The 18,067-nt window shown below is 35.2% G+C and overlaps 1 protein-coding gene across 9 annotated transcripts in view; it reads right to left on the reverse strand.

Moving 5' to 3' along the window:
- Positions 1-18,067, reverse strand: part of ATG4C (autophagy related 4C cysteine peptidase) — an 81,781-nt gene that overhangs the window by 52,686 nt on the left and 11,028 nt on the right. For 4 of the 9 annotated variants that reach the window (XM_007978494.3, XM_007978488.3, XM_007978487.3 and 1 more), the window contains exons 2-3: positions 9,237-9,380; positions 8,019-8,102 (exon numbers count right to left, since the gene is read on the reverse strand). In XM_007978494.3, the coding sequence (XP_007976685.1) occupies positions 8,019-8,102; positions 9,237-9,312 (160 nt within the window). In that variant the 5' untranslated portion in view covers positions 9,313-9,380. Of the gene's footprint in view, positions 1-8,018; positions 8,103-9,236; positions 9,381-9,968; positions 10,047-10,625; positions 10,831-18,067 lie in introns of all 9 variants that reach the window. The other 5 variants (XM_038000767.2, XM_038000763.2, XM_007978489.3 and 2 more) reach the window with 3 other exon arrangements.

Consider the following 18,067-nt stretch of genomic DNA (forward strand, 5'->3'; position numbering starts at 1 on the left):
GGGAATCCTTTCCCCATTTCTTGTTTTTGTCGGGTTTGTCAAAGATCAGATGGTCGTAGATGTGTGGCATTATTCCTGAGGCCTCTGCTCTGTTCCACTGGTCTATGTATCTGTTTTGGTTACTGTAGCCTTGTTGTATAGTTTGAAGTCAGGTAGTGAGATGCCTCCAGCTTTGTTCTTTTTGCTTAGGATTGTCTTGGCTATGCAACCTCTTTTTTGGTTCCATATGAACTTTAAGGTAGTTTTTTCCAATTCTATGAAGAAAGTCAACGGTAGCTTGATGGGGATAGCATTGAATCTATAAATTACTTTGGGCAGTATGGCCATTTTCATGATATTGATTCTTCCTATCCATGAGCATGGAATGTTTTTCCATTTGTTTGTGTCCTCTCTTATTTCCTTGAGCAGTTGTTTGTAGTTCTCCTTGAAGAGGTCCTTCATTTCCCTTGTAAGTTGGATTCCTAGGTATTTTATTCTCTTAGTAGCAATTGTGAATGGGAGTTCACTCATGATTTGACTCTCTGTTTGTCTATTATTGGTGTATAGGAATGCCTGTGATTTTTGCACATTGATTTTGTATCCTGAGACTTTGTTAAAGTTGCTTATCAGGATAAGGAGATTTTGGGCTGAGACAATGGAGTTTTCTAAATATACAATCATGTCATCTGCAAACAGAGACAATTTGACTTCCTCTCTTCCTATCTGAATACCCTTTATCTCTTTCACTTGCCTGATTGCCCTGGCCAGAACTTCCAATACTATGTTGAATAGGAGTGGTAAGAGAGGGCATCCTTGTCTTGTGCTGGTTTTCAAAGGGAATGCTTCCTGCTTTCGCCCATTCAGTATGATACTGGCTGTGGGTTTGTCATAAGTAGTTCTTATTATTTTGAGATACGTTCCATCAATACCTAGTTTATTGGGAGTTTTTACCATGAAGCAGTTTTGAATTTTATCAAAGGCCTTTTCTGCATCTATTGAGATAATCATGTGGTTTTTGTCATTGGGTCTGTTTATGTGATGGATTACGTTTATTGATTAGCGTAGGTTGAACCAGCCTTGCTGCATCCCAGGGATGAAGCCAATTTGATCGTGGTGCATAAGCTTTTTGATGTGCTGCTGGATTCGGTTTGCCAGTATTTTATTGAGGATTTTCGCATTGATGTTGATCAGGGATACTGGCCTGAAATTTTGTTTTTTTGTTGTGTGTCTGTGAAGTAGCTATATAAATATCAGACAAAATAGACTTCAGACCAAAGAATTCACCAGGAATAAAGAAGGTCATTTCAAAACTACTAAGGAGTCAATTCATTAAGAAACAATAATTCTAAATGTTTATGTACCTAATAACAGAGCTTCAAAATAGTCCTCACTTAATGTTGTCAAAAGGTTCTCAGAAACTGTGGCTTTAAGCAAAATGACGTACAATACAATCAATTTTTTTCTCATCATTGTTATAATGAAATGAAGTTGAACAAAAGGATGTTGAGGACCTGCTGTATATCATTTCACTTAATGTCGCAGTTTCCAAGAACCTATCTGTGACATTAAGTAGGAATTACTGTAAAAGAAGCAAAAACTGATGGAAATTCAGGAAGAAATAGACAAATCCACAATGACAGATGTTAAATCATTTTGGTCCCTAAGATACAACTGGTATACCAGAGATAACCCTAAAGTAATTTTTCCTTAATAGCTCTTAGGCCCATCATGTCCTGGTCACCTAAGAGAAGACGTGAAAAAATCCTAGCCAGGTGATGGCATGCGATCTGTGGAAAGATGAGGCTTATTAAAAATAAAATAAATTCTTAATTGTTTTCTTCATAGACAGATCACAGACAAATGGCAACAATTTTTTTTACTTTTGGTATTTGGTCTAGATAATACTAGGAGGGCCATTTGGATTTATGTACTATACACCTTGACATAACAGTACATAGCATGATATAATGAGAAGGAAAAACTGCATAATACAAGGAAGTATGTTTGTAGCTCAGAAAGGTAGGAAGATAGGTTTAAAAGTTTGATAAATCAGGGCAGATTCAGCATTGTTAAAATAATCTAATTTTTGCAACCATGTTCTAATATTACTAGAAATTAAATAACAGAGACAGAATCAAGTTTAAGAATCTTGTACTAAATTCTTATGAATGAATTCACTGTAGATGACTCAGAGGGTAGCAGTGATATAAAACCACTGTGGCTGAAAGCCGCTACCTTCTAAGTACTTAGACTTGTGAGATATCAGAATGTCAATGCCTTCAAACAGAAAGGGAACTGAAACAAATGAATGAAACTATCCATCAGATAAACACCACAGAAAATGGGAGATGAGTGACATCAGCTAAAGTAATTTCACTAAAATCCTTAGCAAAAGTAACTACTAGAAAATTTCTCTATGATAGAAAAGGAGATATTAAAGAATCAAGAATTTAAGTAGGAATATGATCCAGTTAGAAATACTTTCAAATATTAATTTGAATTCATGCCTTTATAAGAAAAACACTGAAAACATTTATCTGTTCAAGCTTGTCCACTGAAATGGCCTGGGTCAATATCATGCCCACAAAGCACCTTTGCACTCAGATTATGGTCTCTAACACTTTTTCTGCTAAAGAAAAAAAAAAAAACAATGAGGACTCAATGGGAAATTGCTAGCTTCCCATCTGATACTGTAAAGTACAAAGTGGGTCTGAACATGTGGTTTGGAAGAAAACAAGATGTTTCATAAGATTAATATGGATTTGTTGAAAGATACAGAAGCAAATCTCAAAGGACCTTCCACTGGCCAATGTCACGACAATTTGAGCATCAAAAGATTATTGGTTGAGATCAACCAACATACAGTAAATGTGAAAAGTCATAAGTCTGTAATGACAAAAAGAAAATGTTAGCATTAAAATATCTTAAATGAGGTGAAGAGAATATTATATTTCTGTTGAGGCAACAAAGAAAGTCTTGACAAGGCAGGGCAATAACTTCTACACATGTGTTAGGAACTAAAATTTCACCAAAGTGAATATTTTTCTAGTTATTTAATGTCTCTCATCTGCTGGACTGTAAGTTGCTTGAGAGTAAAGATTGTGTGTTTCATACCTTTAGCAGTAACCCCAGTGCCTGGCACATAGTAAGCTCTCAATAAATACTTGTGGAATGAATGAATAACTTTATTCATCTAATCCTCTTCTTGTGAATACTTGTTTCCAACTTTTTATTAAAGCTACAATAAATTTCTTGTACATGTGTTTTCCACACATATGGAGAACTTCTCTGTAAATACTTAAGGGTCTTAGAAATGCTGGGTCGTAAGTTATACATATTCTCTATTTTTCTAGGTACTCGCAAATTTCTCACAAACCGGTTATACCAATTTACTGTCCCACCAGCAGTGTTTCAGTTCCCATTTCTTCATACCCTTGCTAACACTTGATATCATCAAACCTTTAAATTTTTGTATATTATATCTGATAAGAATAGTATCTCATTTTCATTTGCATTCCCCTTATTACCAGGATATGCATTTTCTTATATTTGGCCATTCAAGTTTCTAATTAGACAGCACCTCTTCATAATCTTGGCTCATTTTTCTTGGGTTGTTCAAGTTTTTATATTCAATGCATATTCATTTGTGGTTCTTTATTGTTTTGTAGACTAATCTTTCCTGATACATCTTTGCACATACTATAAAATGTATGTGTAAATATATATTTATAATATATTATTATAAATATATAATTATATATTACCTAAGTGATACATTATACTGTATAATTATATCATATAATTACATTATATAATTATACAGTATGATTACACAGTATAATTATATAAAATTATACAGTATAATTATATAATTATGATTATAGACTATATGTTATATACACTATGTCTATGTTTATGTATATATACACATGTGTATACATATACATATATGTATTTTTAAATATACATACATACATATGTATATATACACATATGTATATGTATATATACACATATGTATATATAAACATACACATATATTTAATGTAATATATTGTACATATATTTATTATATATGTATATTTATACATATTTGTATAAATATCATGTGGATAGTTTTAATTTTATCTGGTCAAACTGATTAATATTTCCCTTTATAGACTGTGTTTTACAGTTTATACAAGTTCTTCTTGGCTGGCACGGTGGCTCAAGTCTGTAATCCTAACTCTTTGGGAGGCCAAGGTAGAAGGACCACTTGAGCCAAGGAGTTTGAGACAACCCTGGACAACATAGGGAGACCCTGTCTCTACAAAAAATAAAAATAAAAAATTAACTGGGTGTGGTGGCACACACCTGTGGTCCCAGCTACTTGGGAGGCTGAGGTAGGAGGATCATTTGAGCCCAGGGAGGTCAAGGCTGCAGTGAGCCATGATTGTGACACTGCACTCCAGCCTGGGCAACAGAGCAAGACACTGTCTCAGACTATAAAAAATAAATTCTTCTCTACTCCAGTATCATAACTATTCGTTCTATAAAACAATGCAATTTAGTTTTAGCACATATCATGGAGCCACAGCAAATAGCACATATCACAGCATCAGTAAATGTAGACTAGCTGCTATTAATATGACTGCTTTTACTTTTGTGTTCTTACCACTCTAGTAAAAATGCTCTCTCAAAAGTCATCAGTAATTTCTCATTGCCAGACCCTACGCTGTCTACTCAGGCTATTTCCTGCTCTATCTCTTTTAAGCATTTATACACTTTGTAAAACCGCCTTTTTCTGCAAATGTCTTTCCTTTGGTTTCTACAGTAGTATACTATTGTGAATTTTGTGCTATATATTGCCTTTCCTTTCTCAGTTTAATTCACTGATCCTTCTTCAGTATATCCTTAAAGACAGATATTTTCCACCTCTACTTTCCATCAATGTAATCTTATCTATTGGCCTTAAATGCCATCTTGCTGGGGCGGGGGGGGAACTTAACAAATCAATATGTCTATCCTTCACTTCCACACAGCCTACCTGAAATAATACATACCTGAATTTAAATTATCTTCCCCCTAAAATTCAGGCTTCCTCTAGTATACCACTTTTGGTTACCAACACTATCATCCAAGATGGAGATATTTAAATCTTTGTTTCCTCTCTGTCTTCGAAGACCCCAAATCCAATCATCTGCCAGATGCTGTTGATGCTACCTTAAAACATCTCAAATCCGTCCTCTCTTTTCCAGATCCATTGCCCTATATCAAAGTCATCATGTCCTGCCTGCTGACTTTCAATTCTTTTACATTACCATCAGTTATCTTTTTAAAGCATGAAGTGGAAAAACACTTCCTTTTAGTCTATATTCAACACTTCACTTCTGACACCAAATGTGTGAAGGTTTTTCCCACACCAACCGATATTCCAACTCTGCAGACACCAACCAGGAATCCCATACTTCAATTATGAACTAACTACCTAAAGTTAGCACACACCCCACAGGTTAAGGGCTGTCCCATAAGATCAATCTCCACTTCAGATACCAATCATCAGAAGTAGGTTCCAGATTACCCATACTTCCATCCAACTTGGCTACAAATCAGCGGTTCCTACTATCCCCTCCTCAGGTTTGGTAATTCGCTATGATGACTCACAGAACTCAAGGAAACACTTGGTTATATTTTGCCATTTATTATAAAGCATGTCACAAAGAATACAGATGAAGAGGTACACAGAGCAAGGTCTAGATGGGTCCCAAGCACAGGAGCTTCTGCTCCCATGAAATTGGAGTGTGTTAACCTCCCAGGAGGTGGATGTGTTCACCAACCCAGAAGCTCTCCATATCCCATACTTTAGGGATTCGTATGGAGGCTTCATCACATAGGCATGATAAATTATCAACTCAATCTCCAGTTCCTCTTCTCTTCCCCAGAGGATTGGGAATGGGCTGAAAGTTCCAAGCTTCTAATCATGGCTTGGTCTTTCTGGTGACAAGATGCCATCCAGAAACCAACAGAGTCACCTTATTAGAACAAAAGATGCATTCTAATCAACCAGGAAATTCCAAGGGATTTAGGAGCTCCTATGAGACACTCCCATCACCACCATCACTCAGCAAATTCTAAGAGTTACCAACTGTGTTAGGAACTGGGATCAAAGACCAAACACTAGAACAAAAGATGTTCCTAGTACCCCTACCACTCAGGATATTATAAGGGTTTTAGTTCCGAGTCAGGAACAGAGGACAGAAACTAATATATGTAATTCCTATGATTTCACAAGCATATATTCAGTTATGATTTTGATGTGCTCCTTCTGGGCATGATCAATGTCCTAGCCAGCATTTGTTTGAACCAAAAATGATATGACATGTAGAAGTCCAAAGCTAGCCCTAAGGTTTCTGCTAATTCTTCACAGCTTAAGGTTATGGTCCTATGTGCTTTTAGCTCTTGCAATGATAATGTGTTGTTGTTTTCATCCCAGATGCCAAATTTAACCTTTTTCCAGAAAAATTCCTCTTACATCAAGTATTTCATGAGCTTAACTGACTTTACTGAAGATCAGGGACAATAACAAGGAAACCTCTCAATGGACATAACGCCTCCGGCCGCCTTTCTGGCTCTCTCTCTTTTCTTATCCCCTCTTCCCACACCTTTCTCCTTTCCTATATCCCTAATCCTACTCCAGAAAAGAAGTCTTGTATTTCCCTCATTTATAGCTTCTTTATAATTTACTTTTCATCTCTTGATTTTTCAAAGTATTTCTTCCAAAATATATATACATAATGCATCCTAAGAATAATTCTAATAACTTTAATTTTTGAATTCATAAATAATATCACTTAAAATGCTTATATGTATCAGACATATAGATACAAACCCATACTCTCAACCATACATATTGCTATGTTGGTCCTCGGCCCAAAAAAAAAAAAAAAAAAATGACCTAACTCTTTAGCACAGCACTCAAGATCTTCCTCTATAATTTGGTCCTTTTCAAAATTATCTCCTACCATAGCTAAACTGGACATCTCTCTGTCTCCTAAATATGCCCTTTAATATCTCACTGCTATTGCTTTCATCATGCCATTCTATTTACCTGAAATGCATTCCTTCTTTATCAAATTCCTACTTATCCTTCAAGATTGTTGTAAGGACTCAATGAGTTAATGCATGTAAATTATTTAGAATACCATTTGGCACATTATAAATGCTCAATAAATGTCAGCTGTTATTACTACAAGCCATTTACAAGGTTTTAGAAAATTGCTAATAAATGATATACCAAAATAGGTCAACCAAAAATGAAAAGCCATGGTAACAACATACTGTAACACATATTCACTCTCTCTTTCTCACACACAAAACATAAAACCAAGCAAGGATGTATATTTAAAAGAATGCCAGTATTAGAGACACAGTCTTGGTTTAAATTTCAGCTCTGCCACTTAATACCCATGTGACTTTGCACAAATTATTTAACTTCTCAAATTTCCTGCCTTCACATTCATAAGATGGGAATACCTCAATCTATCTTGTAGGTTTGTTGTGTGAATTAAAGATATTTCCTAAAGAGCCTAGCATGGTGCCTGGCACCCAATGAGTGACACGAATTATTAAAAGAAAATATAAGAAAATTACTGAAAGCATTAGTATACGTAGAAATTCAAAACCATCAAGTAAAGTCAATTTCAGATACTGAAACATCCTTAAGAATTGAAAAAAATTATCATTTTTAGATTAACTAAGGTGATACTTTTAATTATCAAAGAATGTGACAAAGAATATTAACATCTCAATTCAAATAATATTTACTTAGTACTCATACTATAAGTCCAAAATCACAGGGATAGAACAAAAGATGACAAGATCCTTATCCTCAAGTAGTTAACAAGAAACCCAAACAACAAAGTAATATATCATGGGCTATAAGAAATACAAATACTTAACAGAAATATTGCAAAAGTAGATTAATCTAGAAATAAAATAATAAAAAGTTATATGATGATTTCTACAAAAATTTTTCAATGATTCACAAATTTTGCACTTACCTTCATATTTAAAATGGTAACATTTTCCAAGCAATAATACAGGAGAATTTCTACTAAAATACGTCTTTGTTTTCAACACCCAACCTAGCAAAAAAAGGGAAAAAAAAACATTTTGTAATTAAAAGACTTCAGACTAAAAGTACAGCAGCATTTTCTTTTATTTAATTTCAAACCATTAATTATTATTTATGGATGTGCATTTTTTGGCAACAGTTGCAAAACACAATATTTGTACAATGAACTGGAAATACAGGCAATTTATGCTAGTTTCAAATAAAGTTAACAATTTTAAACACACTTTAAAAACTATCCAATTAAAGGGCAAAAGAAAGAAAAAATTTTAATTTTAATTTATTTTCAGATAGCTCACAATGGTCTTTATCAAGTTCTCACAATGTTCTTATAGTACAAAATTTAAACTGCCAATTGTGTTTTTCCTGAATTTGCATTCTCAAGGGGTTATACTGAATTCTGTTTTCACACTTATTTTATGAATATGAGCTTTTTTCCTGTTGAAGCTGGTTCTGCCCAAGTACCTGGCACAGAAATGAGGCTGCCTGAAATTGTATCTGAAAAGCCAAGGTATTATCATCACCTCAAATTCTATACGCTTTAGAACGCTAAAAAAAAAAAATTACACAAGCCATGAGGATATTAACATACTCTAGCAACTTAAAAAAAAAAAAAAAAAAACCAGGTGCAGTGGCTCACACCTGTAATCCCAGCACTTTGGGAGGCCAAGGCGGGCAGATCACAAGGTCAGGAGTTCAAGACCAACCTGGCCAATATGGTGAAACCCCATCTCTACTAAGAATACAAAAAAAATTAGCCGGGTGTGGTGGTGCGCACCTGTAGTCCCAGCTACTCAGGAGACTGAGGCAGGAGAATCACTTGAACCTGGGAAGCAGAGATTGCAGTTAGCCGAGATTGTACCACTGCACTCCAGCCTGGGCAACAGAGCAAGACTATGTCTCCAAAAAAAAAAAAAAAAAGACCACATCATATGCTTCAGTTTCTAAGCTTTCTAAGCAATGTTTATGATGATACTTGGCTCTTTCTTCAGGAGATATTTTTAACTACATTCCTTATAGAAATATTTCATTCAAAGTAAAGTATGCCATTTATTCTCAAGTAATTGTCAGTGACTTAAGAGGGAAGATGATAAATATTGCCAAATATTTCTTTGGATTTATACAATTTTCAAAACATGATACTTACTATATTTCATGTTGTTCCAAGCAGATATAAATTTAGTTTTTAGCTTGTCAACTTCATCTGTTCCTGTAGCCTCCATATTCAAATTCTAAAGGAAAAGCCATCACTTGATTGCATTCTTCTGTAGAGTTTAATCTTTTATACTGACTTAAAAAATTAAGGAAAAATAAGTAATTACTATATATATGGTTATATGGAGCCATACCTGTTAAAGTTACTTAAGTAATTAAATACAATCTGAACTGGAAATGAACAAAACAATTTCTCTTTTTACAGTCAGAAATAAACAAGAAACCAATTTATCATTTTACAAACAGAAATCTTATAGAGTAAGATATTCTATATTTTAATTACAAAAAACCTTTACTACCAAATATACAACAATAAACCTATCATGCAAAACTAAGCAATAATCTCCCCCAACTGCTCACAATTGAATACAATAAATCAATTTAGTAACACAGCTCTGCTCTGGTGCCCTGGCGCAAGTGAGAATATCCAAGATTTGTTTTATCTGTAATTAGAGAAGGTGATTTGAAATCTTATTTAAAAAATCTTCACTGTCTTCAGAATGGAAGCTTCCACTTATATTGATTAGTCACTACTTTCACATAAAGTCTAATTACTTTGTTTTGTTTTTTAAATAACGTATTTCCTACATTCCCTTCCTATCTCCACACTGCAGCACTTAAAAAATAGAATGGCTTAAATTTATAATGGAAAATGTTGTCTTACTTTAAAATAGAATAAATGTAGCTCATAAGTGTTTGTTTTATTACTGACTTCAGGGAAAATTGAGATGTGTGATATAATCTGAAAAGGAACAAATTATCACTGAAAATGCTTGTGCTTATTTGCAATAATTCACAGACAGTTTACTTTTCAAGAAAAGAATGCTACACAGAACATTACCCTTTTAGGATTATAAATATCTACTCAAAAATATTGATACATTCATTTCTCTAACAATAGACATTCCATTTTATAATATGTATTAAAAGTTACCAATTATACATCATAGTTCTGAACCAGGAGAAAGCATGGTCTATTGGAAGAACTTAAAAAGTCAATGTGACCAGAAAACAGAAAAGTCTAAAAAAGTGGCATGAGATGAGGCTATAGGGTTATACAGATGCCAAAGCACAAAGGGCCTTATAGACCAGGTTAAAAAATTTGTTCTTTATCCTAAAAGCAATTTGTTTCAAACAGGAATATCATAACCAGATTCAGTAAGTTTGTTTGTTTTACTTCAATAGCAGCATGGAGAAGAACACGGAAAGGAACAAGAGTAGATAATGAGTTTACTACTACAGGTTGAGTATCCCTTATCCAAAATGCTTGGAACTGAAAGTGTTTGGATTTCTTTTTTAACATTGCATTATATATACTTACTAGTTGAGGATCGTTAATCCGAAAATCCAAAATCCAAAATGCTCCAATGAGCATTTCCTTTGAGCATCATGTTGGCACTCAAAAAGTTACAGATCCTGGAAAATTTTAGATTTCTGATTTTTGGATTAAGGATGTTCAATCAATATTATATAGGACTAGGAGATGATAGCTTGGACTGGAGCAGTGAAGATGGAGAAATGGACATCTGAGGAAACACGTAGAAAATTCAGTAAGTCTTGGTGATACAATGGATATGGAAAGTAAAGAACAGGGATATGCCAAAGATAAACCCAGACTTTGGTCAGTGAAACTGAACAGATGGTGCCAATCACTGAGATAGAAAACATCAGGAGAGGGAGAGGTTAAAGGGAGAAGATTATGAATTTGACTTGAGATATGTGGTATTTAAGATGTCTCTGAGAAACACAAGCAGAGAGCCGTTCTTTTCTTTCTTTTTTTTTTTTTTTTTTTTTTTTTTGAGATGGAGTCTTGCTCTGTCCCCCAGCTGGAGTGCAGTAGCGCAATCTCAGCTCACTGCAAGCTCTGCCTCCCCGGTTCATGCCATTCTCCTGCCTCAGCCTCCCGAGTAGCTGGGACTATAGGCGCCCAATACTACACCCGGCTAATTTTTTGTATTTTTAGTGGAGACAAGGTTTCACTGTGTTAGCCAGGATGGTCTTGATCTCCTGACCTCGTGATCCGCCCACCTCGGCCTCCCAAAATGCTGGGATTACAGGTGTGAGCCACCTCGCCAGCCTTCTCTCTTTTTTTTTTTTTTAAGACGGAATCTCGCTCTGTCACCCAAGCTGGAGTGCAGTGGCGACATCTCAGCTCACTGCAATCTCCACCTCCCAGCAGGCTGGTCTTGAACTCCTGACCTCGTGATCCAACCACCTTGGCCTCCCAAAGTCCTGGGATTACAAGCATGAGCCACCGCACCCGGCCATTCTTTTCTTTAATCATTAAATTATTGCCAGGCACTGTTCTAGGCACTGCAGGTACAGTTGAGACAACAAAGGCAATTAAATACCTGTTCTCTTGGAACTTACACTCTAGATATATTCTCAGGATGTCAATCAACTGGGCAGTTGGATACATAGATCTGGAACTCAAAGGAGAGGTCTGGGCTAGGCATATTAATTTGAGAACTGCTGATATATAAATGAGAATGAAAGCTATTAACACATTCCTCAAGGACTCTGCTGTTTTTGTTTGTTTATACCCCTAGCACTTGGCATAGTTCCTGGTACTTAAGGATGATGATATTTAAGGCCCTTCAAGAAATAACCTCTGCCTACTTACTCGGCTTCCTCTTTTACTCTTTCACTTGCAGCAAATGCTGAAACCACATTTAATATTAATATCAAAGCTTCCTGAACTTTGTATATTATCTGGCACCTCATGCCTTTGCATCTGTTCCCTCTACCTGAAGTGCCTTACTACTCACCCTCACTGTATGACTACCTTACTATCACGGAGTCCCTGAAACTCAGCTTCAGTTTCACTTCCTCTGGTAAGACTGGTAAGATTTCCTGACTACCCTCTCTAAACTGTAAACTAAGATAGGAGTCCTCCACTCAGTTCTCATAGGATCCTACGTTTTCCTGTATCACCACACTCATTGCACTATACTGTAACTGAGTGTCCTTAAATTCTGCCTGGCACACAATTGGTTCTCAAAAATATTTATTAAAGGAATCAGTGAACTGATATAAAATATAGGTACATCACTAGCGGCACTCTCACCAGAATTAGAATTTTTTTTAACTGACACTAGAATAAAGAAAAGGAAGGAAGAATTTTCCTCAAGAAAACTGCATACATAATTTAGCAAAATCTGGAAAAGCAAGAAAAGGAAAAGAGTTTATAAAATGTGTGAATTATATATAGTGCATCTACATGATGGATTATACATCCATTAAAAATGTCTCCGAAAATGGGGAAACACTATGCAGAATCTGAAACTTATGTATCATACGACACAGGCAAGGGCAGGGACAATGGAGGGGGAATGAAGGGAGTTAGAAAGTAAGAAAGAAGTACACCAAAATGTTAAAAGTAGTTTCTCCGTGGTTTTTTTTTTTTAATACCACAATTGCCCGCATCTTAAACAAAAGCATTTATTATTTGCAAAATTTTAAAAAATTATTTTTAAAAAGTCACCAAGCTTGATCTTCTAGATCCAAAATTTTTAAATCAGAGAATGTACATGCAGGTATCTTCTTTCTAAGTCTGAAAGAAAGGCGGCCACAGGGAAGACTTTGGTTCAGACAGTTCCCATCACCAGCCATCCAGAATACTCTGGGCAGTTCACAGCAAGTGTGAAAATCAAGATGCCTTAAACTGGATGGGGAAAAAATGAAGATAGTGCACAATTAGACATGTTAATATGGCGAAGTCTGTATCTTAGATAATGACTCCTAAGTAAATACATAAGCAAGATAAGATGCTGTGACAAATCCGTGGAGGCAGAGAGTAGAAGGATGGTTACCAGAGGCTAGGAAGGGGAATGAGAGGGTTGGGGAGAGGTGGGAATGGTTAATGAGTACAAAAAAAATAGAAAGAATGAATATGACCTAGTATTTGATAGGACAACGGGGGATTATAGTCAATAATAATTTAATTGAACATTTAAAAATAAAAGAGCATAACTGAATTGTTTGTAATATAAAGGATATATGCTTGAGGGAATGGATACCCCATTTTTCATGATGTAAGTATGACACATTTCATGCCTGTATCAAAACATCTCATGTACCCCATAAATAAATATACCTACTAAGTACCCACAAAAATTAAAATTAAAAACTAAGAAAACATGCTGTGATAGATACAGAAATTAATGAAACAAATATTCTAACCTCAAGGCACTTAGAGTGGAATAAATTGTTAAGTTGTTATTTCATATTTTTGGTCAAAATTCCTGCTATGTAGCTACACTATTTACTCAGAGCAACTTTACCTCCAAACTTGAAACAACTGAAACGCCTTTGGAACACATCCTTAACCATTCTATGAAAATACTTTCATTATCATTGTTAGAGTAGTTGAGAACAATAAAATTATTATCATAAGGTTAAACTAAACATGAGTTGTTGCTAGTTTAATAAATAATTCAGCACAGTTACTTTTCATATGACTAAAATTAAATTTCATTCTTCTGTAAAGAATGAAACCCACTTTATTTCTGTAAAAAAATTTAAATGGAGCCAGGCATGGTGGCTCACACCTGTAGTCCCCACACTTTGGGAGGCTGAAGGGGAGAACTGCTGGAGCCAAGGAGTTTTCAAGACCAGCCTGGACAACGTAGTGAGTTTTTCTCCCTATAAAATTAAAAATTAGCCAGACATGGTGGCGTGCGCCTATAGTCCCAGCTACTGGGGAGGCTGGGGGATCACTTGAGCCGAGGAAGTTAGGGCTGCAGTAAGCAATGATTGTGCCACTGCACTCCAACCTGGACGACAGAACAAGATCCTGTCTCAAAAATAAATAAATAGCCTGGCGCAGTGGCTCCCGCCTGTGATCCCAGCACTTTGGGAGGCTGAGGTGGGCGGATCACGAGGTCCGGGGTTCGAGACTAGTCTGACCAACATGGTGAAACCCCATCTCTACTAAAAATACAAAAATTAGCCAGGCGTGGTGGTGCACAGCTATAATCCCAGCTACTCAGGAGGCTGAGGCAGGAGAATCACTTGAACCTGTGAGGTGGAGCTTGCAGTGAGCTGAGACCGTGCCACTGTACTCCAGCCTGGGCAACAGAGCGAGACTCTGTCTCCAAAAAAAGAAAAAAAAAAAGAAATAGATATTAAAACGGCTGTTTCTAAAAATCTTAACTTTGGAGAAATCATAGATTATCTTAAAAGATGATCCCTTGAGCCATGTTGGAAAGTAATACAAATTGAGACACTTTATAAAGGATAACCAAAAATTCCTATTGAAGAAGATAGTTGCCTTACCACATATTAAAACACACTATAAAACTACAGTATAGTTTAGTACTATTTAAATTTATTTTTCTTATTAGCACAGGATGAAACTGAATAAAACATAATGGAGAGTACAAATATAAACCCAAGCATATTTAAGAATTTAGTACCAAAAAGGAAAAATACTTCACATGAGTGAGAAAAGATGGCTAATTTAATAAATAATGCTAAAATAATAAGCTAGACAGTTTTTAAAATAAAGCTAAATGACTACCTCAATAAATGATGAATTCTAGATGAATCAATTTTTTAAATACAAATGCAAACACGTAAGAATATGTGCACATACTCCAAGGAAACATAGATTTAAATTATTTTTTAAATCTTGGGGTAGAAAAGGCCTTTCTGGCTGGGCATGGTGGGCTCATGCCTGTAATCCCCACACTTTGGGAGGCCAAAGCGGGTGGATCACCTGAGGTCAGAAGTTCAAGACTAGCCTGGCCAACATGGTGAAACCTCGTCTCTACTAAAAATACAAAAAAAAATTAGCCAGGCGTGGTGGCAAGCGCCTGTAATCTTAGCTACTTGGGAGACTGAGGCAGAAGAATTGCTTTAACTCAGGAGGTGGAGGTTGCAGTGAGCTGAGATTGTGCTACTTCACTCCAGCCTGGACAACAGAGCAAGATTCCATCTCAAAAAAAAAGACAAGGTTTTTCTAAGTATGGTATACAAAACCAGAAATCAGACAGGAAAATGTAATTAAATAAAAATGAAAACTTTGTAAAGAAAGAAGAAAAACAGCATGAGGTTCAGTTACAATCCAACAAAAAGGAAAAAAGTTCAATACCAATTACATATATAAAAAGTTAATGTCCTTAATATACAAAAAGGTCTTATAAATCAATAAGGAAAAACCTAAACAGAAAAAAGGCAATTGGAAAAAGAAAAAGGCCATAAACATACGAAATATTTTCAACCTTACTATACCTAAGAAATGTACATTAAATGAATTTTTTTCATCATCACAAGAGATAAAACTGCCAATCCTGAAGAAACAAGCATAATTAACAATAACATAACTATTTCTCAAATTATTAACTCATAAACATAACAATTATTTCTCAAATTATTAACTCTTTGATGGCAAAGAATAGCACAGTCAGCACACAACAGACACAAAATCATCTGCTGATGACTAACTTATGGCATATATGTATTACAATGATATAGATCTATATTTATCACCATAAAAAGATATCGAGGGCATAGAGAAAAAAAAGGGAACAGTATGAATATAACTTATGCATGTTGATACATATTCTATATGTATATACATATGCCCACACATGTACATATATACATAAAACAATGTCTAGAAGTTCATAATGTTAGTTTCTTTTTTTTTCTTTTTCCCCAAGACAGAGTCTTGCTCTGCTGCCCAGGCCAGAGTGAAATGGTGCGATCTCAGCTCACTGCAACCTCCACCTCCCAGGTTCAAGCAATTCTCCCGCATCAACCTCCAGAGTACCTGGGATTACAGGCATGCACCACCACGCCCAGCTAATTTTTGTATTTTTAAGTAGGGACAAGGTTTCACCACGTTGGCCAGGCTGGTCTCGAACTCCTGACCTCAGGTGATTCACCCACCCTGGCCTCCCAAACTGCTGGGATTACAGGCATGAGCCACCGCACCCAGCCCATAACGTTGGCGTCTAAGAAATGAACCTCTACTTTGACTTTCCTCTTTGCATTTCTCTTTATTATTTAAATTGTTCACACTGAGCCTCTTTTAAAAAACACCAAAATTATTCAAAAGTAAACTGCTCAAATAAAAAACTGAATACACTAAATTACAAATGTAACCAGGTTATATTAAATTCTAACAATACAACTGAAACTGCTAGACTAAAAAATTGACAGAGAAGATATCCTATTACAAAATTCCTAAACAGCTGCAAAGTTAAAATGCTGAGACATTTTTTTTCTCCTTTTTAAAATAAAGAACCTTATTCTTGTGATTCTTAAAGACATCAGATTCAGCTATTTAGTCATGTGAAAATTTAACTTCCTCAATTTAATTTCCCATGGCAACTCTAGCTAAATAAAATAACTCAGAGGATTATTCCTTGTTAATTCATAATTTTTGTTTCTCCTTAAAATAAATGGGGTAACATTTGGAAAAAGTAATAAATTAACGCTTTGTTCTATTAAAATATTTTATTTATATTTGCGTCAGATAAGCCAAGGAAAGCAAGACAAACAGTACTTTTAGTTTAACTGTAAATGAGAAAAAACAAAAACAAAAAAAAAACAAACAAAAAAAAACCATACAAATGAGGAAACCACTTCCCCGGTTTTGAAAAAAAAAAAAAAAAATTAAAATGCATTTGTCTACAAAGCATAAAGAAAAGTAATAATTTAGCCATTACCCAGTATACTTCAATCTCTGTAGCAGTTAAAATACCTGCTTTCACTGCCCCAGTGATTAACTGATAGCCAAAATTCTTGTTTATTCTATGTGGTGTCATTAGATTCTCAGTCTGGAAAAGCATCGAAATAATATACTTCACAATTTCCAAACTATTTTTAGAAGGTGCTTATGAATTATTTCTTTAAAAACTATGAGAAATCATTAAATATTCTCTCTTTTTTTTTTTAAGTAAAAAGGGGTCTCCCTCTGTTGCCTAGGCTGGACTGTGCAGTGGTGCAATCATAGTTCACTGCAGACTTAAACTCCTGCATTCAAGCAATCCTCCTGACTCAGCCTCCCAAGTAGCTGGGACTACAGGCACCCATCACCATCCCTGGCTTAGAAAAATTACTAAATCTTTTTTCAAGCAGATGTTCTTTACTAACACATACTACAACAACCTTATCATCTGCCATCTTCATATTTCATTGTTAACATTCTAACAAATCCATTTTAACTGGATAATAGTATTAAAGAGAAAACTTTATTTTATCATATCTCAGTAAACGAAGATAAAGCTAACAGATGAGGTTTATTCCTAACTTTACTATTAATGATACAAAAAGCACAGTGAAGACTAAGCAGAATTCTTTTGGAGAGCAGAGCTACAACATTTGATATGAAAATTATCGATTGAGATCCAGATGTCATTTTTAGAGTCACTTTTCTAACCAATAACCATGCATTAAGATAGTCAAAAAATTGTAAACTGATAAATGTAAAGAGTACTCAAATCAATGTACAAGAAGGGCAGGTGAAGGTAATCAGCCTCTCCCATCTAGCAAAAAGTAGACTACTTTATCCACTGAGGATTTAAGGCCAAGTAAATGCTCCTGGCAGAACTTTAGGGACAAAGTCTATGGAATACATCTCAGTCATATGGCGCAATGGGTAAAAACACTGCAGACCTCTGGAATTTGTGAATGCTTGGGCATCTTCCTCAAATAGTATTCTGCTGTTAAATGAAATATAGATATTGATTTAGAATTTTTTATGTGCTTTTAGCTGTATCATCAAATAAAATGAACCGTGAAGTCTACTCTTTT

This window comes from Chlorocebus sabaeus, chromosome 20 (assembly GCF_047675955.1).
Source record: "Chlorocebus sabaeus isolate Y175 chromosome 20, mChlSab1.0.hap1, whole genome shotgun sequence".
Lineage (NCBI taxonomy): Eukaryota > Metazoa > Chordata > Mammalia > Primates > Cercopithecidae > Chlorocebus > Chlorocebus sabaeus.